Source organism: Pongo abelii, chromosome 12 (genome assembly GCF_028885655.2).
Source record: "Pongo abelii isolate AG06213 chromosome 12, NHGRI_mPonAbe1-v2.0_pri, whole genome shotgun sequence".
Classification (NCBI taxonomy): Eukaryota; Metazoa; Chordata; class Mammalia; order Primates; family Hominidae; genus Pongo; species Pongo abelii.
Window position 1 is genome coordinate 88,571,280 of NC_071997.2, and position 26,034 is coordinate 88,597,313.

The following is a 26,034-nucleotide window of genomic DNA, read 5'->3' on the forward strand; positions in this document are numbered from 1 at the left end:
GAACCTGAGACATTTAACTAGGAAGTGTAAAGGAGCCAGTATGATACTTGGATGAGATGATACAGTAATTTCCCCTTATGTGGTTATATCAATTTTGGTCCTTAGCATTTGGAGGCAGTGAGCTCCAGCTTGTGCAAGCCTGGTGGGTGTGATCTTCTTGCGGGTCCCCACCGTCACCCCTGGACTTGTTCTGTTCTTTCCTTTCTGTCACGACATACCCATTGCTCCAGGCTGTGAAACTTTTGTTTCCAGGATGTATTAGAGTGAATTTAAAAATAAGTTCTGGACCATATAACTGAAGAGTGAAGATTTCTTTGGTTAAATATGTAATCCTTCCTCTATCCCAATTTATTTTATAATAGATTCATGTTTCTACTTAACTAAATCCAAGCACACTTATGAGAAGGAGACTCAGCTGCAGTAAAGACATGTGTATGAGAAAAAATTTGCCTAGAATATTCAGAACAATGTGCTAGTTTATAAACATCTGTTTTCTGCCTGAAATTTGAGTTGGTCTTCTCTTACATTTAAAAAATATCCTGTAGCGGAAGTTTTATTTTTGCTCTTTAACAGTTTATCAGATTTGTGTTGTGTAAAAAACTTGGGCAAATAGACTTCACAATTTTGAAATTTTTGTATTAATCAGCTTTTGTTGTTGACTAATATTATTGCATACTCCTCCACACTTGACATGTTGTCCTGGATAATTTAAAAATAATGTCACTTTGTGCTTGCGGGGCATTAAGAAGGGGATAGTTTAGTAACAACTGATATAGCAACTAGATAAATGCCTTTTGGAAGTAAGGGATAAATATTATTTTAAGGGTATATCTTCTGTGGTTTGTAGCTTAATTCAGCTCGTTTAACAAACTTGAGTCAATTAGCCATCTAAAATGCGCTAATCATTGGTCTTACAAAAATAAGACATTGTCTTATTTAGTCAGTATCCTGATTTTTCCCATTATTTTCCACCTAGATGGTGGAATCACTAATGGTTAGAGTCATGATTTCTCCCAGATCACAGTGGTAGAATTTCTAGTCTATTATCAATTACAGCCTCGTTTTATATAAACTTGAGGTGAAACCTCTAGTATAGTTTCCTTTAGTAAAACATCACATACTTGATCATTCAATTTGTGACTGGTTTTTTCAGATTAATAACATAGGATAGAAACGTAAGTTTTGTTTTTAAAGTCACCATTGTGATGAAAATGTGTACGTCTGAAAAATGTGATTATATTATACTTAGTTATTATATAGTGTATAATATATTTAGTGGCTGCTGTAACTAAAATATTTGCAATAAATGTGTAAACCACTGATAATTAGAAATCACTTGTTAAAAGTGATGTTTAAATGCAGAGAAAGTATTTTTAAATTCAACTCAGATTGGTAACAAGTTTCCTTCACACATAAGAATTATTTTTTATCTGATATTTTTAAATCAGGTACAGCTTATCTTTTTACCTAGAATAGCCTAGAGAAGAAAGTATATGGGAACTCTACTTAATGCACAATTTTTCTATAAACCTAAAGATATTCTAAAAATTGTGGTTCTTTTTTCCTAGTCTCTGTAAAAAATTGTGTTTATTTAAAAAAAAGGTACAGCCTAGAAGCCCTCAGATTTCATGTTAGAGAGCATTTGACTTGCATGTTAGACTCCATTACTAAAATAGTGAATGGTTTAAAGATTGCTTGCTCTTTGTAAACACATAATGTACTGTTCTGACCATACCTAATTTGTAATCATTTTTCTTTCCCTTCTGGCTTCCTTAAAATTAATGATGTTTAACACTTTATTTTTGGTGGCAGTTGTTTTAAATAATTAGGAAAGAATACAGCTAACATTTTGACAGTTGCACAGCAGATAAGAATTAAGAGCCTTATCACTATAAAGTGTTTCAACTTTATTTAGACAGATTAGAAATTATTTGGGCCTAAATGATCCTTAAAAAAAAACCTGCCTCGTTTTAGCCTGGACATTGGTCTTCTTTTAAATTCATAGTAAACTTATACCTAGAAAACTTAAAGGTAGTTATAAAAATTTTGGATATATTTTAGATCTCTTGTTTACAGAGGTGAGAAGAGTTTTGCAGCATAAACTGCTTCATCTTCTTTCATTACCTTGTTTTGGTTAAGGCGAGATTTAAAAAACACTTAAAACACACTGTATTTCCATCTGATTTTGAAATGATTCCATGTTCAAAGTTATCAAGATGCTGTCAATTATTCAGGAGATTTACTGTGCGTATAATTCATGTATGTGTGTATATGATTTTATCTAAAGCAAAAGCTAAAACTTTCTTTCCCATTAGTTCATACCTCTATTTTTGGTATTGTACTGTGATTTTAGGTGTTTAATAACTAATTTTAAAATTTGTATAAGTTTTGTTCAAAAAATGACCTAAATAGATAGCAACTGATTATTATTAATTATGTTTCATTTTTAAGAGGACTACTGAGCCCAGCCAGGCTGTATGCCATTGCTGCCAAAGAAAAGGATATTCAAGAGGAGTCCACTGTTTCTTCTAGGAGGATTTCCAATCAATTTGATTGGGCTCTAATGAGACTAGATCTTTCTGTTCGAAGAACTGGCCGCATTCCAAAGACGCTTCTACAAAAAGTTTTTAATGATACCTGCCGCTCAGGTATTTCAAAATTTCCTGTTCATAAAGTTGACTTTTGGCTGGGCACAGTGGCTCAGGCCTATAATCCCAGCACTTTGGGAGGCAGGTAGATCGCTTGAGGCCAAGTGTTCGAGACCAGCCTGGCCAACATGGCAAAACCCCATCTCTACTAAAAATACAAAAATTAGCCAGGCATGGTGGCGCGTGCCTGTAGTCCCAGCTACTTGGGAGGCTGAGGCAAGAGAATCGCTTGAACCCAGGAGGCAGAGGTTGTAGTGAGCTAAGATCGCACAACTGCACTCCAGCCTGGGCGTTAGAGAGAGACATCTGTCTTTAAAACAAAAAAAGGTCTTAAATATTAGGTTGGTGCAAAAGTAATTGCAGTTTTTGCCATTAAACGTAATGGCTGCAATTACTTTTGCATCAACCTAAATAAATACTTGAGGGTAAGCTCATTACAGAGTAGATTATTTGATACTTTAATTTTCTTTGTTATATTCTGTTGATTGTCATTTATGTTATGATTGTGATTTCTATCTTGTCAACTCATCTGGGCAAAGTTTGGAGTAACTAAAACATTTTTAGATTTTTTTTTTTTTTTTTTTTTTTTTTTTTTTGAGATGGGGTATCACTCTGTCGCCCAGCAGGCCTGGAGTACAGTGGTGCGATCTCGGCTCACTGCAACCTCTGCCTCCCGGGTTCAAGCAACTCTCCTGCCTCAGCCTCCCAAGTAGCTGAGACTACCGACGCATGCCACTGCCCAGCTAATTTTTGTATTTTTAGTAGGGACGAGGTTTCACCATGTTGGCCAGGCTGGTCTCGAACTCCTGACCTCGTGATCCACCTGCCTTGGCCTCCCAAAGTGCTGGAATTACAGACGTGGGCCACCATGCCTGGTCTAGATGTTTATTCCAAATCAGAAAATAAAAATTGCCTTTTTGCTTTTTCTAGTTTATGGAGTCACTTTTAATAGTAAGTTTCTTGGACGATAACTAGTTTTTCTTACCTTCCATTGTAGAGTGTCAGGTTTCTGTAAGATGACCATATAAGACAGATTTCCATTATTTTCCTTTCATTTTCAATTAGCTACTAAAAATCTGTTTGAGTCACTAATGCCTGATGCAAGCTATAGGTCCTTCACTCCCTGCCCCTGACCCCCAAAAGCCTCATGCAAACGTATGCATAATTTTGCATGCAGTTTAAGAGGATTCAGTAGCTTCCTAAAGCCTATTCGTGGATTTCAGACATACTCAGAAGCGTAGATATAAAATCTGATGGTGAGAGATACCAAAGAAGTATCAATTATTACTATAGTTATGTACATTTAAAGACCTGCGTCACATTCTCTCTCTGACTTATTTATTTAACCATCACTACAATCAATTTTGGAACATTTTCATCACCCCAAAAAGAAATTCCCCAACTCCTCATCCCTTCCAGCCCTAGGCAACAACTAGCATATTTTCTGTCCCTGTAGGTTTGCCCTACTCTAGATATTTCATATAAATGGAATCATACTAAGTGGTTTATTTTTGCTTTGTTTTAAAGTCAGCTTTCAGGGATATGTAGATAAAGCTTACAGATACAGGGAGAGGGAAGCTTATATTGTAGCTGATTATGAACCTAACTTTTCTATTCATAGATGTTAATTACACTGCTTTACAGTATTCTTTCTTTCTCTCTCTTTCTTTCTTTTTTTTTTGAAATGGAGTCTTGCTCTTGTTGCCCAGGCTGGAGTGCAATGGCGCAATCTCGGCTCACCGCAGCCTCCACCTCCTGGGTTCAAGCAATTCTCCTGCCTCAGCCTCCTGAGTAGCTAGAATTACAGGCATGCGCCATCTCGTCCAGCTAATTTTATATTTTTAGTAGAGACGGGGTTTCTCCTTGTTGGTCAGGCTGGTCTCAAACTCCTGACCTCAGGTGATCTGCCTGCCTCAACCTCCCAACGTGCTGGGATTCACGCCTGGCCCTTGATACTATTTTCATAAGATACTGAGAAGTTTAGCCTTTGAATTGTAGCAAGCACTGCCTATAAATTAGGTTCTTTGTATTTTTGTATTTGATAGAGTTTTGCAGATTGCATAGATTTTATAACCTTAGATTTCTTAAGAAAGCAGACTAATATTAAAAGTTTGACTTGTAACTTAGTAACACTGTGCATTAGGATAGGATTTTTCTAATTTATGGATACTCTCAGTTTGAGCCAGAAGATTTTTGAATGCTTATAGATTTCTGTGTAAATTTCGATATTTATCTATGTGATATTGCTGCTATGTTAAATGTTATCCATTAACCTTTTTTCCACAGGTGACCTAGGCGGTAGTCATGCCTTGCTTCTACTACGTAGTTGTGGTTCTCTCTTGCCTGAACTAAAGCTTGAAGAGAGAACAGAATTTGCTCATAGGATATGGGACACACTTCAGAAATTAGGTATGATTGTTTAAATATATGATGTGTATAAAAGGTGTAGATGTTTTTTCTTTTTGAAAAAAGGTGTTTGCGTAAATGCTATAATTCAGTTTTATGGAAGGGCTACTTGATTCATAATTTTTTGGTAATATTTATTTGGTGAGGTATAGTGACATCTAGGGGCATTAACAATAAATAATTTTTCATAACAAGTATTACTTACAAGTATGGTAAGTTAAAAAAGAAAAAGAAGAAAATAGCCGGTTTGTCTGTCAAAGTTATAAATGCACATACCATTTGACCAAGCAGTTCCATTTGTTCGAATTTAGGTACAGATATACTCACGTATGCAAAAGGATATTCTTCATTGTAGCTTGTTTGTAATAGTAAGAAATTGGAACCAATTCAAATATTCCTCTCTAGGGAATTAGGTAAATAAATTATGGAGTACCCATAAAATAGATTACTGTGTACTGTTTTAAGAAAGGAAGAAGCTCTTTATATGCCAATGGGGGTGTTCTCCAGAGTATAAATAAAAATTAAGGTATAGACCAGTATGTATAGAATGATACCATTTTGAAGAAAAGTGTTTATACACGTGCGTGTGTATACAATATTAAAATATTTCTGGAAGGATGATGAACACTGGATACAGGTTTTACTGTACCTTTTTATACCTTTTCAGTTTTACGTCATGTAACATAGTACATATTCAAAAAATAATTTGAAAAAAGATCGTTTAATACAATTTAATGTTCATTCCTGATTTAAAAAAATCTTAAAGTATAGAAAGATGCCTCTTTAATGTGTTAAAAATCTAAAACCGACAACAATCATGTATAATGCAATGAAATAAGATGTGAAACAATACAAGAAGTTATTATTTTTAGATGATGTGATTGTTTAATCTGCAAAATCCCAGAAAATCAGCTTACAGTAATTAGCTGGACTCACTTAATGTTTACGAATCCATACCTCTTCTAGTTATAAAAGAAAATAGATAAAAGAATCCAAGAAAGTATAGCTACAAATAAATAAAATATTTAGGACTATCCTTCAAAAAGTGTGTAGGACCTATGTGAAAAAACTATAGGATAAAGACAGATTCTTCCTTCACAGTTTTGCATACATCTAGAATACATTTTGATAAGTTGATTTTTTTTTTAAGTTAAAAAATATAGAGATAAATGTTGACTTTCAGAATGGAAAAGGATTTTATTAGTATAAAAGGAGCAGAAAAGTAAAGCTAAAATATTGAATCTCAAAATTAGAAATTTCTGTATGTCAGTAAGTCGTTGAACTGGAGAAATATACGCAGAAAAGGTTACATTCTAAAATAGAAAAAAGCATTACACAGCAGTAATAGCATTAATTCCTCCATAGAAAGATTAACAATGTGTTATTGTATTAAAATTCTTTACAAATAGGTCTCTCCTGTATAAGTGTATGCTTTATGAGGATGGAATCCATAGCTTCTTTATTTTCCTCTTTGCCAGTAGCATGATGCTTTGTGTATAATGGCATTTGATGCATACTTGTTGAATTAATATTGCCAGAAACCTTGTAGTTTGCCAGTTTGGCTCTTGTTTACAGATTTATAAAGACACAAGAGATCTTTTAGCTTAAGTAACTTGTCCAAAATTACAGAATGAGCTGTTGACAGATCTGAGCTATCTGTAAGATGGGGGTGATAATAGTGTCTCAAAGTTGTTGTGAAGTTTAAGTGAGCCACTATATGTGGAACACTTAGCATAGTGCCTGAAACATAGTAAGTATGAAAGAAACGTATCTGTTAAGATAAAAATGTGTATTAATTTAATGGAACAGGTCTGTGCTGCCTAAAATCTCATAATCTGACCCCCAGATACTAACCATAGGCCTGTATGGTCACAGGCATTGAATAAAGATGTGAAATTTAATGCATGAAAGTGTAGTGAGACATGTTACCACAAAATTGATATAAGGACCATGATGTCATGACTGAGTAGAGTAAGGCTGTGTGGTAACCTTATTTGATGTGGCCCTAAACAGTAGGGATACAAAGAAAACAAAGGTCATTAGAATACAGATAATTAACAAGAGCAGACCATAGATCATGTTCATCAGCTGAAAATGGAATGCATCCTTAAAATGAAGGCTTTGAGTGACAGAATTGCCAGCACAGTCCTACTATGTGAAAGAACTGAAGTTACAATCCATTCATCACAGTGTGTCTGTAATGTGAGGACTGCTTTATATAGAAAAATCTTACAGTCACTTTTAAATATAGGGATATTGTCAGCGTTTTCTAACAGGAAGATAATTTTGTGCTTCATAAGTAAGAGGCCTTTTAATATCTGAATAGGCAGTTACTTGTAACTATACAATAATTCAGTAATTACTGTCTTACATGCTTAGCTTGCTCTGTGTGACAGAGTATCTGTGTAGATAGGTCTGAGCGCCAAGATGGATGGGTGAAATGCTAAAGTGATAGTTTTACTCTTTTTGTTTGTTAAATTTAGGTCCACTTTAAAGCATAGGATTTTCCATGCTCTTCTAAAAATTCATTTTAAATTTCATTTGTAGGTGCTGTGTATGATGTGAGTCACTATAATGCTTTACTTAAAGTCTATCTTCAAAATGAATATAAATTCTCACCAACTGATTTCCTGGCAAAAATGGAGGAAGCAAACATTCAACCAAATCGAGTAAGTAGTTGCTACTGTGAATATATTTTCACATCCACCATTTTTTTTCTTTACTCAGAAAAAAAAGTACATTTAAAATTAACTGGCCCATTTCATTGACAGGTGACATACCAGAGATTGATTGCTTCTTATTGTAATGTGGGAGATATTGAAGGTGCCAGGTATGGATCTGTGTGAACATGTTTAAGCGAACAAATTTGTACATTTTGTAAATCTAATGTCTGTTCACTCTTTGTTTTAAAGCTTCTTCCTAATGAAGGAAATTGTTTCAGAACTGTTTTAATCTAGCAAATCTGGTAATCTGACTTACATAAAATATAAAATTATCGTGTAAGAGAGAAAAGATAAGTAAAAGTTGCTACTTTAATTAAAAATTTGATTTACTGGAGAGAGGTATAGAGTTGTTGAGCTATAAAGCTGACTTTGCTTTTTTTTTTTTTTTTTTTTTAAATATTTCCTAAGGGAAATGTTCTTAACCATTTAAGCTGTATTCATTTATAAAACTGGAAGTAGTCTAGAAAATCAGTTGCACCATTTCTCTGCTTATGTAAAATTTATTACTACTTATGAATGGAAGGTTTGGAAAATAAGGGATAAATTGGAATACATTTCATTTTTATCTAAAAGAATCTTATGAAACGATGCTTTTAAAAGGGTAATTAGTAGTGTAAGACAAATCAGATAATCAGATTTTTAAAAATCTAGTATTTGTATCGATAGTACTTCAAGACTATTGATACGTTAGAGAGTGGGGTTTTGTGGGAAGGGGATCAAAGGGATCAGTTCTTTCTTTGTGGTTTCTAAAACAAGTGTGTATTATTATTATATTTTAAAAACAAAAGTAACTCAAGGCCTAATTCTGTACATATTGTAAAGAGTGTTCTTGATAAATACTTTCAATGAGTATCTTCGTTTTTCCTTTGCAGCAAGATTCTTGGATTTATGAAAACTAAGGATCTCCCAGTTACAGAGGCAGTATTCAGCGCCCTTGTGACAGGGCATGCCAGAGCTGGGTAATGTTCAACCTAAGGTTTTGGTTCTTAAGTGATAGATGGCTGAGATGCTAAAGTGGTCATTTTAGTCCTTTTTTGTTTGTTAAGTGGGGTTTAAATTAGAGAAAATTATTGTAGACAGTTCTTAAAATACGTTTGTCTACCCCTTCAAAAAAAATCTGTAGTATATGAGGTAGAGCCTACTAATATTTTTATAACGTGCTTTTACATTTGTTCCACAAATCTTTTATTTGAATTTTTAGAAATTGGGCTTGAAGCCGGGTGTGGTGGCTCACGCCTGTAATCCCAGCACTTTGGGAGGCTGACGTGGGCAGATCACCTGAGGTCAGGAGTTCAAGACCAGCCTGGCCAACATGGTGAAACCCGGTCTCCACAAAAATATAAAAATTTAGCCGGGCATGATGGCAGGTGCCTATAATCCCAGCTACTCGAGAGTCTGAGGCAGGAGAATTGCTTGAACCCGGGAGGCAGAGGTTGCAGTGAGCCGAGATTGCACCCTTGCACTCCAGCCTGGGAGACAGAGCAAGACTCCATCTCAAAAAAAAAAGAAAAGAAAAAAGAAACTGGGCTTGATCTGATCTGAAGTAACTGCTCTAGAAAATATTTTTATTTTTGAAGAGTAATTTACTAAATGTTATTCTTACCTCGGAAGTTAAGTCTGAGTCATAACCTACATAATGTTAAGAGGGTATGTTATTTAATGTCTACGTAATTATTATTATTTTTTAATGGGGGATCAGATGTTTATGATCTTTATTATTTCAGAAACATATATCCAGTTTAATATACATTCGTTCTTTTCTGACATCATAATTCCAAATGGTACTTAGCATTTTTTATTTTGATAAGCATATGTTTTAGTTTGAATAACTATATTAAATTTGGCAAAAGCATAGTAATCTGTTTTTTGAATTAACTTGTAGTGATATGGAGAATGCAGAAAACATTCTCACAGTGATGAGAGATGCCGGAATTGAGCCTGGTCCAGACACATACCTCGCATTATTGAATGCATATGCTGAGAAGGGCGATATTGACCATGTTAAGCAGGTATGACTTATGTCTAAATAAACATGCTTTAAAATCATTTGTAAAAATTTGTGTTATGTTTTACATGAGGCAGGAAAGTGAAGTTTATACCTGTTTTCAAAGATGTTTCCTTGCAGAAAGTAGTATTTATGGAGAATTATTATAGTTTAGTATCTCGGTGCTGGTATGTAACAGTTACTGTTGAAGTAGAGTATTTCCTGTTTTTTAAAAGAAGTCCTAAACCTTTAGGTGGTATTTTTCCCTACTTTTTTGAATCTGGATATTTTATTTAGCTTTAATACTTAAATAAAAACACTCTAACTTGGTCTTCTAATTTCTGGAACTCTCTATAGACTCTGGAGAAGGTGGAGAAGTCCGAGCTTCACCTTATGGACCGTGATTTACTGCAAATTATTTTTAGCTTCAGTAAAGCTGGGTATCCTCAGTATGTCTCAGAAATTTTGGAAAAAGTTACATGTGAAAGAAGATATATTCCAGGTAGTTTTTTAAAAAATGTATTTACATGATTTTCATAAAAATCTGAATTGCTATTCTTACATGATGGAAAGGACATTTTCTAACAATGGGCATTGTGGGAGTTGAACATAGAACTCTTAAAGTCAGTTAAATAAGCCCAAAAACATGAGTTAATGAACACATGGGGATGATTTGATTTGCAGGTGTTTTATTGTTATTTAGGCAGATATATGCTTTTGATGTTTGCAATTCTTATTTTGTCTTCAGTATTGGAACATTGGTTGCAGTGTAAAAATATTGTTCAGTTTACTAACAAAAGATGTCTGTGTTTTCTTCCCAGATGCAATGAACCTCATTTTACTTTTAGTCACTGAAAAATTGGAAGATGTAGCGTTGCAAGTTTTACTAGCATGCCCCGTATCAAAGGAAGATGGCCCACGTGTCTTTGGCAGTTTCTTTTTACAACACTGTGTGACTATGAATACGGTATTCTGTCCACTTTACTCTGTAGACAATGTAATTGGCAGTGAAATAAGATTCTTTCAAGTATAGGAACATTTATGAGATTAGACCAGTTGTAAACATTGTAACAACCTTGTTCTTGTGCTGCAAGATTCTTGGGTAGAAAGAGGATGTGGGGTTTCAAATGCTCATCTTAGAAGTGGTAGAATATTTGCGGCAGGTCAAACGGTGGGGTGTTTGCCAGTCCCGCTAATGTGGTGACTTTTTTCCCACAGCCTGTGGAGAAGCTAATAGACTACTGTAAGAAGTTAAAGGAAGTCCACATGCACTCCTTTCCTCTGCAGTTCACCCTCCATTGTGCTTTACTCGCCAATGAAACTGGTACTACATTCTTAAAGTTAAAGCCAAGTAAGGAAGTTTTGCTGAGGTAGCTTTGTGATCTTTTATGATATCTCTTTCAGATTTGGCAAAAGCCTTAATGAAGGCTGTGAAGGAGGAAGGTTTTCCTATCAGACCTCACTATTTCTGGCCATTGCTAGTTGGACATCGGAAGGAAAAAAATGTTCAAGGTTAGATTTTGCCTTTTACCGATTTGTAATGGTTCCCAGAGCCAGTATGACAGTTTGCACGCACATCTAATTGGATTCTTTGGAAAAGCATACTTATTCCTGAGTATTATGAGATAATGGAATTGTTTTAAGTCATCATGAAGTATTATGTGTAAGAATTTTAAAAAACAAAACATGATGGATTTCTTTCATCCGAATTTCATTAATTTCATTTCTTATTTCATCTCTGATCTTGATATTCAAACTTAATGAACGTAGTTCTAAGCTGTTCATTATTTTTAAGTTCTTAAAAAACTCTTTAGTTCTTGATTTTATATATAGTGTTTGAAATCAGATTGTCTACCTTTAATAAAGATAAAGTTGTATATACAATCAGGTTCATGAAAACAAAAAGTATGGCCATTTTCTTTGTGGGCCAATCTATTTCTTTTTAACTGAGCTTATTTAGAATAATAGGAAAGGCAGGAAAACTTTTATTGTAAAATGAGTACTCATGACCTGACAGCCTGCTGATTGAAGGACAAAAATGTTCAATCTTTCAGGTTCTTAAGTACGTTTAAGCATTTATCATACTTTTCCCTTGTACACATGGGATGTCTATAGGATATGAATAAGAATTGAACAAATATTAAATTTTAGAGTACAGTATCTAATTCTTTGGTTTGCATTATTGGTAATTCAGAAAGAGTAGTCTCATAAAAAGATGCTTTTAACAGAAGTACTTTCCCCTTGGGGAAACAAAAAATGGTCTTTTTCATTTTATCTCGAAGTATAATGTGCTGTGGAATGAGATGCAGAATTGTTAGTGTGACATTGGGTGACAAACAGAATGCACAAACAACAAAAAAAGTGCTTTTAGCAGACTTTCATATTGCAATTTTATTTTAAATGTACAGCCGTCTTCTGGTTTAAAGGAAATAGTGAAACAAGTGTTCCCTAATTGTTTCTGGCTATAAAAGTCTCTAAATCCTTTTTAGAAAAATCTTTGTGAAAACAATATGCTAGTTTGATTAACTCTTTGTATATCCTCCAGTCTGAAAGCTCCAAAAGGTAACCTATAACCCAGTGTTTTGGAACCACAGAAAGTTTACATCATGCCATCAAACTCTTCGGGCATGTTAGTATTGTCCACCTTTACACAGTATGAAAATTTTTTTGGTACCAGTTGAAATGTTTGTTCATCAGGTTAATCTGCTTTCCACAACCATGTCACAGTTGAATTGGTTACTACATTTTTACTACTTGGTAAACATAAAAGAGTTAGGTAATTTCTTTTTATGGTTGTAGCAGTTGAAATAGTAGAAAATGGGCTTTATCTCAAATCTATCTTGTCTTAGAATCTCAGAATTTGGATTTTAAAGGTGCCGTACTGAAAGCTCACATTACATGAATGAAGGAACTGAGGGCCACACAGACATTCAGTGACTGACCTTAGCTTCCACATCTAGGTGTCATTAGGCTGGGATTAGAACAGAGGGTTTCTGTCCTCCTTTTAAAATATCCTTTTTTATACTATAACCTTTCCATATTCAACTTTTGTAAGTACTATACTGTGTTTATTTTCTAAAAATTCTTAGCTGCTGTTTAAAAATCAGTTGCCAGTTTTTACACGAAGAACATTGTTAAAAGAGATAGTGAATTTTTTAATCGATGAAGGTTTTGTCTGAAAAAATATAAAAGTTTATGCTTTTATATTGTGTGTTCTGAGAGTGTAAGAGATTGTCAGTTTTACAATTTTGAAAAACAATATATTCTCCTTTGCAGAAGGTCCCGAAAGATAGTAAAGTATATATTCTACAGTCTTCTTTTATGTCACAGAGAAATGGCTGTATGTATTCTTTATAGTTTGTTTAGTGTAAGGTAAGAAAGTAACATTCTTATTAGTGCAATGAACTTGTTCTTTGTCCCGTGAAAGTCATATATAAAATGGTAGAAATCACAGAAGAAAGTGACTGCAGTGATGGAGGATGTGCTGTGTTTCATAAGGAATAAATAAATCTCTTCAGAAAATCAAAGAAAGATATTTGAGGATCAGACAAAGTGGAACCAAGAGTTTTCAACAATAGGATAATCAAGTGTCTTTTTTTTTTTTCTTTAAAAAACATATATATATATATTTTTTTCTTTCTTTCTTTCTTTCTTTTTTTTTTTACTGACACAGCCTCAGGAGGTCCTGAGGGCATGTGCCCTGTATAATAATCAAGTTTCTGTTGAATTTTTCTGGCTGCAAATTTAGCCATCACCAACCTCCAAGAAAGATATTTATAATTACTTCCTCATGGCTCATCTTACTAGTATTTATCTCTGTGGCACAAGTGAAAAGTTATCACTTAGAATAATGCATCTCTAGCCAGTTGGCCTGACTTTCAGGAAATAACCTATAATGAATATGGATCTGTATCCCTGGGTATATTTAGAAAACAAAAATGAGAATGTGAAAGGGGTAAAATACATAAAGAAGGGCCCATCAGAAAGCCCAAATGCCAGTTGAGTGAAGTGGTTGAATAGAAGGAACTTACTTTTTTTTTTTTTTTGAGACAGAGTTTCGCTCTTGTTGTCTAGGCTGGAGTGCAATGGCACTATCTCGGCTCCCTGCAACCTCTGCCTCCCAGGTTCAAGCAATTCTCTTGCTTCACTTCCCGACTAGCTGGGATTACAGGCATGCGTCACTGCACCCAGCTAATTTTTTGTATTTTTAGTAGAGACGGGGTTTCACCATGTTGGCCAGGCTGGTCTCAAACTCTTGACCTCACGTGATCACCTGCCACAGCCTCCCAAAATGCTGGGATTATAGGCGTGAGCCACCACTCTTGGCGGAACTTACTTTTCAAAGACGAAGCAGTTGCCTCCTAATAAAGTGAGTGCCCTGGCTAGAGTGTAAAGTCCTGTGGAATGAAACAGTCATAGTTGGTGAAAGTTGTTCAGGCAAATCATATATCGTTCCTGATAGTTTGCGAGCTGTTCTAATTCTCATTAAACTTTTTAAATGGAGACTTTCCTCTAGATTGATCAACTTTCTCATGGCTGTATTGAAATATTTTTATTAGATTATTTAGTCTTAGTTTAGACTTTCTTGGTTCACAGAGGTTTGGAATCTATTTATATCTAAGTTAATATAAGATTATTTTAATCTTTTTCTTGTGAAAAGAAATGTGAATTGTATTTTTTATTAGAATTTGTTCAGATAAATCAGTCTTTCCTTCTTATTGGTAAGTGCTTCTCTTCCCCTATCTGACTATAGTTACTGAACAGAATATCTTTCTTTGTCTGCTCTCTCAGGCTGCCTGAGGGAGTGATTGAGCAGAAGGTGTGATCCCAGGTTTTCTTGAGCCTGCTTTAGTTTCAGTTAGAAAGATATGTAAGTTAAAAATGCCAGCAACGTAGATAATCTAAATGAGCAGAACATACTCCTCCTTCTGATAAATGTTGCTGGAAAAATGAAGAATTAAGAGAATGAAACATAAATTTGAGGCTTAGAAGATGGGGTGAAGGGTTTCCTGTAAGAATAAGAATCTTGTAGCTGCAGTCAATTTGGTGGCCAGTTTTCAAACATCATCCGAGAAACTTTTCAGGATTATGTATTATTACAGTATTTTGGTACAGCTGAAAAAAAATTAAGTTATTATTGCTCCTATTAACATTTATTTAGGCTGGGTGTGGCGGCTTACACCTGTAATCCCAACACTTTGGGAGGCTGAAGTAGGGGGTTAGTTGAGCCCAGGATTTTGAGACTAGCCTTGGCAACTTGGCAAAATCCTGTCTCTACAAAAAAATAGAAAAATTAGCCGAGCGAGGTGGCGTACTCCTAGCTGCTTGGGAGGCTGGGGTGGGAGGATTGCTAGAGCTTAGGAGGTCGAGGCTTCATTAAGCCTTGATTGCTGCCACTGCAGTCTAGCCTGGGTGACAAAGTGAGATGCTGTTTCAAAAAACAAAAAAATCAAAAACAAAACACCACACACACAGTTATTTAGTAGTTTTAGGATTCTGCACATATTTTTTCCTTTAATTTTAGTGACCACCCTGGGAGTTAAATGGGGAGCTTTATTATCATCATTCCTATACTGGCAACAAGGAGCCACTGAAAATCATCCTTTTTGGTGGCAGAACAAGGACTTGATCCCAGTTCCTTCTGATTGCAGGAAAAACATGTAGGCTTTAGCATATTTTGTAGTGTAACAAGCACCTGCCAGGAATTAAGAGACTTGGTTTCTTTTTTTTTTCTGAGATGGAGTCTCGCTCTGTCGCCCAGGCTGGAGTGCAGTGGCGATCTTGGCTCACTGCAAGCTCTGCTTCCTGGGTTCACGCCATTCTCCTGCCTCAGCCTCCCAAGTAGCTGGGACTCTAGGCGCCCACCAACACGCCCGGCTAATTTTTTGTATTTTTAGTAGAGACGGGGTTTCACCGTGTTAGCCAGAATGGTCTCGACCTCCTGACCTTGTGATCCACCCGCCTTGGCCTCCCAAAGTGCTGGGATTACAGGCATGAGCCACTGCGCCCGGCCTGAGACTTGGTTTCTTAGTTAAGTTATGCTTGTGATCTTGGAGAAATTACTTTATACTTTTGTTAGAAGATTCATTGACTTTCTTTACGCCACTTTTAAAAATTGACACAAACTATATATATTCAAGGTGTACAATGTAATGATTTTATATACAGGTACATTGTGTCCTGATTACCATAGTCAAGTTAATTAACAACCATAAACCTACAACACCCATAGTTAACCATTTGTGTGTATGCCTGTGTGCATGAGTGTAGTGAGGACACTTAAAATCTGTTCTTTTACCAATTTCAAGTAAACAGTACAGTATTACTAATAGTATCCACCATGCTGTACATTAGAACCCTAGAACTTACCCATCTTATTAACAGAAAGTTCGTGCCCTTTGACCAATATCTCCCTCACCCTAGTCCCTGGCAAGTCCTGTCCTATTTTCTGTTTCTGTGAGTTTTCGACTGTTTCTGATTCTAATATAAGTGAGACAGTATTGTCTTTCTCTGTCTAGCTTATTTCACTTGATTAGTTGACTTCTAAAGGTATTTCAGCTTTCTTTATGTAGAGAGGCACACCCAAACCCTGACTGAAACCTTGGAGTTTGACATACTGATCTAAGCCAAGTGGTAATATTGAAATTCTTTTTTTCCAGAATGTTATAGTTCTGTTGTCCGCAATCTTGCCCTAAGAATTTAGACCACAAGAATTTCTTCTATGCCTATGAATAATATTTCAGTTCATGGAACTTCCGTCCATTCAATAGGCATAGACTCTTATAGGTCAGAAAATTATTCATTAAGTGCTTTGACACATATTGCCTTGCATAGTCCATGGATGGTAGTTAGAAAGATTTAGCAAAGCAATATGTGTAAAAGCGTCTAGAAGCACAGTTCCTGGTATATTTCCATTTCTAGTGTGTAAGCCACGAAATTATGGCTCAGAAACATGAGACGACTTGCTTAGATTTACATTGCTATTAAGTACCAGAACCAAGGGGGAGAGTTGGGTCTTTAAAGTCCAAAGCCTTTTTTTTTTTTTTTTTTTTTTTTTGTCATTTCACCAGAGTATCTCACCAGCAACTTAGCCGTTTACTTTAAGTAAATAATAATTGTCCTGGAAACAATTATTACTGGTCAGAAAGGACACTGAGGACATAAGATTAACACAAATCTATTACTAGGAATTCAGAAGCAACTTAGCTATGTCATCATGTTAGGTGCTTAGCAATCTTTTCATATAAAGAAGAGCACAGTGGGATTTCCCATCTTTTATGGTAGTTATTAAGGTTGTTAGTAGTGATACCCAGTGAATTATTAGAGGAATAGTTTAAATTTCACTTACAAGTATTGTTAGGCCTCTGTGTACAGTATGGACCAACTCTATATGCATGTTCTCTTAAATTTCAGTAAGCACATGCTTTGTTTAGGGATTTTTAAAAACTATTATTATTATTATTATTCTTATTATTATTTGAGACCGAGTCTCGCTCTGTTGCCCAGGCTGGAGTGTAGTGGCGTGATACTGGCTCACTGTAACCTTTGCCTCCTGGGTTCAAGCAATACCCCTGCCTCAGCCTCCCCAGTAGCTGGGATTATAGGCGCCTGCCACCGTGCCTGGCTAATTAAAAACATTATTTTTACATCTTGAAAAATACATTTAAACCTCTAAGATTTGAAGATAGTAGGTTATTTATTTATTCTTCCCAGCCAACTTTACTGAGGTATGAAGGATTAATAATTGTGTAGCTAAATCTATATCTGTCTGTCTATCTTTCTATCAATCGATCATCTATCTATATGATAAACAACATGACTTTTTGGAGACAGTGTCTCACTCTGTCAGCCTTGACCTCCCAGGCTCGAGATTTTCCCACCTCAGCCTCAGTGGGACCACAGGCACACATTACCATGGCTGGCTAGTTCAAAAAATTTTTTTTGGTAGAAACGAGTCTCCCTGTGTTGCCTAGGCTGGTCTCAAATTCCTGGGCTCAAGCAATCCTCCCACCTTGGCTTCCCAAAGTGCTGGGATTACAAGCATGAGCCACTTCACCTGGCTACATTTTGATATGTGTACACATTGTGAAGTCATTACCACAGTCAAGCTAACATATCCATCACCTCAGCTAGTTATGCAGGCTCTGTCATCCAGGCTGGAGTGCAGTGGTGTGATGTCAGCTCACTTCTGCCCTCTGGGTTCAAGCAGTTCTCCTGCTTCAGCCTCTCTAGTAGCTGGGATTACAGGTATGTGCCACCACACCCAGCAAATTTTTATATTTTTAGTAGAGATGGGATTTTGCCATGTTGGCCAGGCTGGTCTCAAACTCCTGACTTGAGGTGATCCACCTGCCTTGGCCTCCCAAAGTGCTGGGATTACAGGTGTGAGCCACCGTGCTGGGCTTTTATTTATTTATTTATTTATTTATTTATTTATTTATAGCTAGTTACGTTTTTAAAAATTTTGTATTGGCCGGGCGTGGTGGCACTTGCCTGTAGTCCCAGCTACTCAGGAGGCTGAGGCAGAAGAATCGCTTGAACCCAGGAGGTAGAGGTTGCTGTGAGTTGAGATCGCACCATTGCACTCCAGCTTGCACAAGAGCGAAACTCCGTCTCAAAAAAAAAAAAATATTGTGGCCAGAACACTTGAGATCAACTCTCTCAGCAAATATCAAGTATTCTGTACATTGTGTCCAGAACTTATTTACCGTATAACTGAAAATTTATACCTATTGACCATCATCCCTTTTCACTCACCCCGCAGTCCCATAACAGAGTTCAACTTTTTTTTTTTTTTTTTTTTTTTTAATTTATGAAGTATTTATTGATCGTTCTTGGGTGTTTCTCGGAGAGGGGGATATGGGAGGGTCATAGGATAATAGTGGAGAGAAGGTCAGGAGATAAACATGAACAAAGGTCTCTGGTTTTCCTAGGCAGAGGTCCCTGCGGCCTTCTGCAGTGTTTGTGCCCCTGGGTACTTCAGATTAGGGAGTGGTGATGACTCTTAAAGGGCATGCTGCCTTCAAGCATCTGTTTAACAAAGCACATCTTGCACCGCCCTTAATCCATTTAACCCTAAGTTGACACAGCATATGTTTCAGAGAGCATGGGGCTGGGGGAAAGGCCATAGATCAACAGCACCCCAAGGCAGAAGAATTTCTCCTAGTCAGAACAAAATGGAGTCTCCTATGCCCACCCCTTTCTACACAGACACAGCAACAATCTGATCTCTCCTTCCTTTCCCCACACTTCCTCCCCTTCTCTTCAACAAAACCGCCATCGTCCTCATGGCCCGCTCCCGATGGTCGCTGTCTCTTTGGAGCTGTTGGGTACACCTCCCAGACAGGGCAGCCGGGCAGAGGCGCTCCTCACGTCCCAGACAGGGCGGCCGGGCAGAGGCGCTCCTCGCTTCCCAGACGGGGCCGCCCGGGCAGAGGCGCTCCTCTCCTCCCAGACGGGGCGGCCGGGCAGAGGCGCTCCTCACTTCCCCGATGGGGCCGCCCGGGCAGAGGCGCTCCTCGTTTCCCAGAAGGGGCCGCCCGGGCAGAGGCGCTCCTCGCTTCCCAGACGGGGCTGCCCGGGCAGAGGTGCTCCTCACTTCCCAGACAGGGCCGCCCGGGCAGAGGCGCTCCTCACTTCCTCCCAGACCGGGTGGCAGCCGGGCAGAGGTGCTCCTCACCTCCCAGACGGGGCGGCCGGGCAGAGGCGCTCCTCACCTCCCAGAGGGGGCGGCCGGGCAGAGGCGCTCCTCACCTCCCAGAGGGGGCGGCCAGGCAGAGGCGCTCCTCACTTCCCAGACGGTGTGGCGGCTGGGCAGAGGCGCTCCTCCCTTCCCAGATGGGGCAGCCAGGCAGAGGCGCTCCCCACTTCCTCCCAGACGGGGTGGCGGCCGGGCAGAGGCGCTCCTCACCTCCCAGACGGGGCGGCCGGGCAGAGGCGCTCCTCACTTCCCAGAGGGGGCGGCCGGGCAGAGGTGCTCCTCATCTCCCAGACGGGGCAGCCGGGCAGAGGTGCTCCACACTTCCTCCCAGACGGGGTGACGGCCGGGCAGAGGCACTCCTCACCTCCCAGACGGGGCGGCCGGGCAGAGGCGCTCCTCACCTCCCAGACGGAGTGGTCAGGCAGAGGCGCTCCTCACTTCCCATATGGGGTGGCGGCCGGGCAGAGGCGCTCCTCACTTCCCAGATGGGGCAGCCGGGCAGAGGCGCTCCTCACTTCCTCCCAGATGGGGTGGCGGCCAGGCAGAGGCACTCCTCACCTCCCAGACGGGGCGGCCGGGCAGAGGTGCTCCTCATCTCCCAGACGGGGCAGCCGGGCAGAGGCGCTCCTCACTTCCTCCCAGACGGGGTGGCAGCCAGGCAGAGGCGCTCCTCACTTCCCAGACGGGGTGGCCGGGCAGAGGCGCTCCTCACTACCCAGACGGGGTGGCCAGGCAGAGGACTCCTCACCTCCCAGACGGGGCGGCCGGGCAGAGGCGCTCCTCGCTTCCCATACGGGGTGGCAGCCGGGCAGAGGCGCTCCTCACTTCCCAGATGGGGCAGCCGGGCAGAGGCGCTCCTCACTTCCTCCCAGACGGGGTGGCGGCCGGGCAGAGGTGCTCCTCACTTCCTCCCAGACGGGGTGGCGGCCGGGCAGAGGTGCTCCTCACCTCCCAGACGGGGCGGCCGGGCAGAGGCGCTCCTCCCTTCCCAGACGGAGTGGCCAGGCAGAGGCGCTCCTCACCTCCCAGAGTGGGCGGCCGGGCAGAGGCGCTCCTCACTTCCCAGAGTGGGCGGCCGGGCAGAGGCGCTCCTCACTTCCTCCCAGACGGGGTGGCGGCCAGGCAGAGGCGCTCCTCACCTCCCAGACGGGGCGGCCGGGCAGAGGCACTCCTCACCTCCCAGAGTGGGCGGCCGGGCAGAGGCGCTCCTCACTTCCCATAGGGGGTGGCAGCCGGGCAGAGGCGCTCCTCACTTCCCAGATGGGGCAGCTGGGCAGAGATGCTCCTCACTTCCTCCCAGATGGGGTGGCGGCCAGGCAGAGGCGCTCCTCACCTCCCTGACGGGGCGGCCGGGCAGAGGCACTCCTCACCTTCCAGAGTGGGCGGCCGGGCAGAGGCGCTCCTCACTTCCCAGAGTGGGCGGCCGGGCAGAGGCGCTCCTCACTTCCCAGAGTGGGCGGCCGGGCAGAGGCGCTCCTCACTTCCCATAGGGGGTGGCAGCCGGGCAGAGGCGCTCCTCACTTCCCAGATGGGGCAGCTGGGCAGAGGTGCTCCTCACTTCCTCCCAGACCGGGTGGCGGCCAGGCAGAGGTGCTCCTCACCTCCCAGGCGGGGCGGCCGGGCAGAGGCACTCCTCACCTCCCAGACGGGGCGGCTGGGCAGAGGCGCTCCTCACCTCCCAGAAGGGGTGGCTGGGCAGAGGCGCTCCTCACTTCCCACATGGGGTGGTAGCCGGGCAGAGGCGCTCCTCACTTCCCAGACGGGGTGGCGGCCAGGCAGAGGCGCTCCTTACTTCCCAGATGGGGCAACCGGGCAGAGGCGCTCCTCACTTCCTCCCAGACGGGGTGGCGGCCAGGCAGAGGCGCTCCTCACCTCCCAGACGGGGCGGCCGGGCAGAGGTGCTCCTCATCTCCCAGACGGGGCAGCCGGGCAGAGGCGCTCCTCACTTCCTCCCAGACGGGGTGGCAGCCGGGCAGAGGTGCTCCTCACATCCCAGACGATGGGCGGCCGGGCAGAGGCGCTCCTCACTTCCCAGATAGGGCGGCCGGGCAGACGGGCTCCTCACATCCCAGACGATGGGCGGCCAGGCAGAGACGCTCCTCACTTCCTAGACGGGGTGGCGGCGGGGCAGAGGCTGTAATCTTAGCACTTTAAGAGGCCAAGGCAGGAGGCTGGTAGGTGGAGGTTGCAGCGAGCCGAGATCACACCACTTCACTCCAGCCTGAGCACCATTGAGCGTTGAGTTAGCGAGACTCCGTCTGCAATCCCAGCACCTCAGGAGGCCGAGGCAGGCAGATCACTAGAGGCCAGGAGCTGGAGACCAGCCCGGTCAACACGGCGAAACCCCGTCTCCACCAAAAATACAAAAAGCATTCAGGCGTGGCGGCGCGCGCCTGCAATCCCAGGCACTCGGCAGGCCGAGGCAGGAGAATCACAGGAGCCCGAGGCAGGGAGGTTGCAGCGAGCCGAGATCATGGCAGTACAGTCCAGCTTGGGCAACAGAGGGAGACCGAAAAAAGTGGGAGAGGGAGACCGGGGAGAGGGAGAGGGAGAGGGAGAGGGAGAGGGAGAGGGAGAGGGAGAGGGAGAGGGAGAGGGAGAGGGAGAGGGAGAGGGAGAGGGAGAGGGAGAGGGAGAGGGAGAGGGAGAGGGAGAGGGAGAGGGAGAGGGAGAGGGAGAGGGAGAGGGAGAGGGAGAGGGAGAGGGAGAGGGAGAGGGAGAGGGAGAGGGAGAGGGAGAGGGAGAGGGAGAGGGAGAGGGAGAGGGAGAGGGAGAGGGAGAGGGAGAGGGAGAGGGAGAGGGAGAGGGAGAGGGAGAGGGAGAGGGAGAGGGAGAGGGAGAGGGAGAGGGAGAGGGAGAGGGAGAGGGAGAGGGAGAGGGAGAGGGAACTTTTTTTTTTTTAATAGATTCCATATATAAGTGAGATGATGTAGTATTTATCTTTCTGTATCTGGCTTATTTCACTTAGCATGTGCTTCAAGTTCATTCATGTTGTTGTAAATGACAGTATTTTCTTTGTTTTTAAGGCTGAATAATATTCCATTCTATATGTGTATATATGCCACATTTTCTTTATCTGTTGACAGCATATTTCTACATCTTGGGTACTGTGAATAATGCTGGGATGAACAAATGTTTCTTCAAGATAGTGATCTTATTTCCTTTGGACATATGCTCAGAAGTGGGATTGTCGGTAATTCTACTTCTAAGTTTTTCAGGAATCTCCATACTCTCCCACCAACAGTAGACCAGGGTTCCCTTTCTCTACATCCTCACCACTGTCTAATTGCTTTTGACTTTTGATAGTAGCCATTCTGACAGGTGTAAGGTGATATCTCATTGTGGCTTAAATTTGCATTTCCCTGATGATTAGTAATGTTGAGCATCTTTTCATAAACCTGTTGGCCATTTTTATGTCTTTGGAAAAATGTGTATTCAGATCCTTTGCCCATTTGTTAATTGAATTATTTGGGGTTTTTTTGCTATTGAAATGTGTGAGTTCTTATTATATATTGTAGATATTAGCCCCTTATCAGATAACGTGGTTTGCAAATATTTTCTCCCATTCCATAGGTCGCCTTTTCATTTTATTGTTTCCTTTACCATGCAGAAGCTTTTTAGTTAGACATGGTTCCACTTCACTTTTGTTTTTATTGTCTGTGCTTTGGTCTCAAGTCCAAAAAGTCATTGTCAAGACCAGTGTTTTCTTCTAGGAGTTTTATGGTTTCAAGTTTAAGTCTTTAATCTATTTTGAGTTGATTTTTGTGTATTGTATAAGATAAGGGTCCAGACTGGGCGTGGTGGCTCATGCCTGTAATCCCAACACTTTGGGAGGTTGAGGCGGGCAGATCACGAGGTCAGGAGTTCACGACCAGCTTGACCAACATGGTGAAACCCCATCTCTAGGATCACGAGGTCAGGAGTTCAAGACCAGCCTGACCAACATGGTGAAACCCCATCTCTACTAAAAATACAAAAACTAGCTGGGCGTGGTGACGTGCGCCTTTAATCCCAGCTACCCAGGAGGCTGAGGCAGGAGAATTGCTTGAACCCGGGAGGCGGAGGTTGTACTGAGCCGAGATCACACCACTGCACTCCAGCTTGGGCGACCGAGCAATATTCAGTCTCAAAAAAAGACAAGGTCTTGCTATGTTGCCCAGGCTGGACTTGAACTCCTGGGCTCAAGCAGTCCTCCTGCATCGGCCTCCTGAATAGCTGAAACTATAGGTGTGTACCACTGCCTGCAGCTCCAGTAACATTTATTGGTACCTTTGTCAAAGTTAGTTGATTATATGTGTGTGGGTTTATTTTTAGATTCTTTGTTCTGTTGCATTGGTCTATTTGTCTGTTTTTAGGCCAGTATTAGGTAATTTTGTATATAATGAACTGTTTAAAGTTAAAATATTCTGATTCATAACTTAAATTTTAAAAAAATTATAGTTTTTTTTACATAATTAAATTTTATCTAAAAGAAATGTGCAGGTATTTATAATGTAGTTAGACTTGCTTGTGTTTTTCTGTACTCAGTAGGAATTCACTGTCAATTATTTGTACTCGAGTTCATCATGTAACAAATTTGAAAGAAATGTAATTTATCTTTAGGTCTCTAGTAGGCCAGAAACAGGGACTTTTAGGGGGAGTTTTAATAATGTGAAAGTAATGAAGCCGAAGATAAGTAAGTTTTTAAAAGGAAAAATAAGAATGTTCTTTCTTTTTATTAAACTGTAGCCTCTGTCAAATTAGGTGATACTTGAGTAATCTGACAGTTGTCTAGAATTAACTGGATCTATTTGAAACTCACTGTAGCTCTGAAAACATGAAATGACTTAATTTTTAAGAAGTTATTAAAAGAGATTTTTATGAATGGGAAATGAGATAGAGGAAACAATTTATTTGATTTTTAAATTAGTTTTAAATACAATTAAACAATAATTCATTAGAATAAATTGTTCTCTAAAATTTTTCATTCTTACATTGTAAAATATGAAATCAGAAATTAGTAACAATTAGGGAACTTTTTACATAAGTGCTTAATTGAAAACATATTTTGAAATCAGTCATTTCTCTTTGCAGCATTTATTCTGGTCAAGTTTTTTGTGTACAAGTCCATCATTGCTCTATAATAGCAATGTTGTATTATAATCACTGTTTGGGGTGCCAGAAATGTTGGGCACATTGCTTAATTGTTTCAAGTTTCTTTATACTTATAATTTCAAGGATACTTTCTTGAAATTCAGTGTTTCACAGAGGGGGATAAAGAAAGGAGGAATTAATTTTTTTATCATTATATCTCACAGTTCTGTTGCTTTTCTGCCTTTTAGACAAAACGAATTGCTCAGCAATTTTCTTATACTATGATTCAGAAAATAATTGAACTGAACTTACTGATCTTTTCATACTTTATTCTAAGTTCTTTATCTCTGTGCTTCTACATTTTATTTGGTAGGTATAATTGAAATCCTCAAAGGAATGCAAGAATTGGGAGTACATCCTGATCAGGAAACATACGTAGATTATGTGATTCCATGCTTTGATAGTGTAAACTCGGCACGTGCCATTTTGCAGGTGAGTATAAGTGTGGTTTTAATTTAATAATTGAAGAGGATGTCTTTCCTCCTTAATGTTTAGTGGTCACACACAAAAAAGTCATTGAACTGAGGACTCAAAATGGTCAAATCTGTATACAATTTTCTTTTTTTTTTTTGAGATGGAGTTTCCCTCTCGTTGCCCCGGCAGGAGTGCAATAGCACAATCTTGGCTCACCGCAACCTTTGCCTCTTGGGTTCAAGCAATTCTCCTCCCTCAGCCTCCTGAGTAGCTGGGATTACAGGCATGCGCCACCATGCCTAGCTAATTTTGTATTTTTAGTAGAGACAGGGTTTCTCCATGTTGGTCAGTCTGGACTCGAACTCCCGACCTCAGGTGATCCACCTGCCTCAGCCTCTCAAAGTGTTGGGATTACAGGCATGAGCCACCGCGCCCAGCCCTGTATACAATTTTCTAAAGCTTTGTAAAAATATTAGTTGGTATAACATTTATAGTGGTTAAACTTTCAAAACTCAAAAAGACAAAGCAGCTTTTTTCTTGTGTATTAAAAAGACAATATGCCAATATCGGGAAAAATTAAAACAATATTAACTCCTAATCCAGCCCTGAAATGCACCTGCAATTTTCATTTATAAATTAGGTTTTATTTTATTTTATTAAAGAAACAGAGGTTTCAGTGTGTTATCCAGGCTGGTCTTGAACTCTGGGCTTAAGCAATCCTCCTGTCTTAGCCTCCTGAGTAGCTGGGATTATAGGCACATGTCACTGTGCTCTGCTTCAGTTTTCACTTTTTGAATATTATTTTTCACTTCCCATAAATTTTCATAAATGCACTAATAGTGTATATACTAGTCTTTCTCTCTCTCTCTTTTTTTTTTTTTTTTTTAAACTTCAAACCTTTGTTTTTCTACCAGAAGTTTTCTACTTCTGGTCCTTAGCAGAGTAGGCAAGCTATTGATGAAGAGGCACATGAAGATGTTGATTGGGACAGTGCATTGGTTTAGCAAAGGTTGGCGTTTTCCACTT

At 40.3% G+C, this 26,034-nt stretch overlaps 1 protein-coding gene across 3 annotated transcripts in view; it reads left to right on the forward strand.

Annotated features, from left to right (window-relative positions):
* LRPPRC (leucine rich pentatricopeptide repeat containing) overlaps positions 1-26,034 on the forward strand; it is a 114,470-nt gene that overhangs the window by 11,889 nt on the left and 76,547 nt on the right. For all 3 annotated transcript variants that reach the window (XM_024242107.3, XM_054547600.2, XM_054547599.2), the window contains 11 exons: positions 2,452-2,648; positions 4,935-5,057; positions 7,602-7,723; positions 7,826-7,884; positions 8,650-8,736; positions 9,660-9,786; positions 10,119-10,263; positions 10,583-10,728; positions 10,980-11,085; positions 11,166-11,273; positions 24,908-25,026. In XM_024242107.3, coding sequence (XP_024097875.2) covers positions 2,452-2,648; positions 4,935-5,057; positions 7,602-7,723; positions 7,826-7,884; positions 8,650-8,736; positions 9,660-9,786; positions 10,119-10,263; positions 10,583-10,728; positions 10,980-11,085; positions 11,166-11,273; positions 24,908-25,026 — 1,339 coding nt within the window. The remainder of the gene's footprint in view (positions 1-2,451; positions 2,649-4,934; positions 5,058-7,601; positions 7,724-7,825; positions 7,885-8,649; positions 8,737-9,659; positions 9,787-10,118; positions 10,264-10,582; positions 10,729-10,979; positions 11,086-11,165; positions 11,274-24,907; positions 25,027-26,034) is intronic.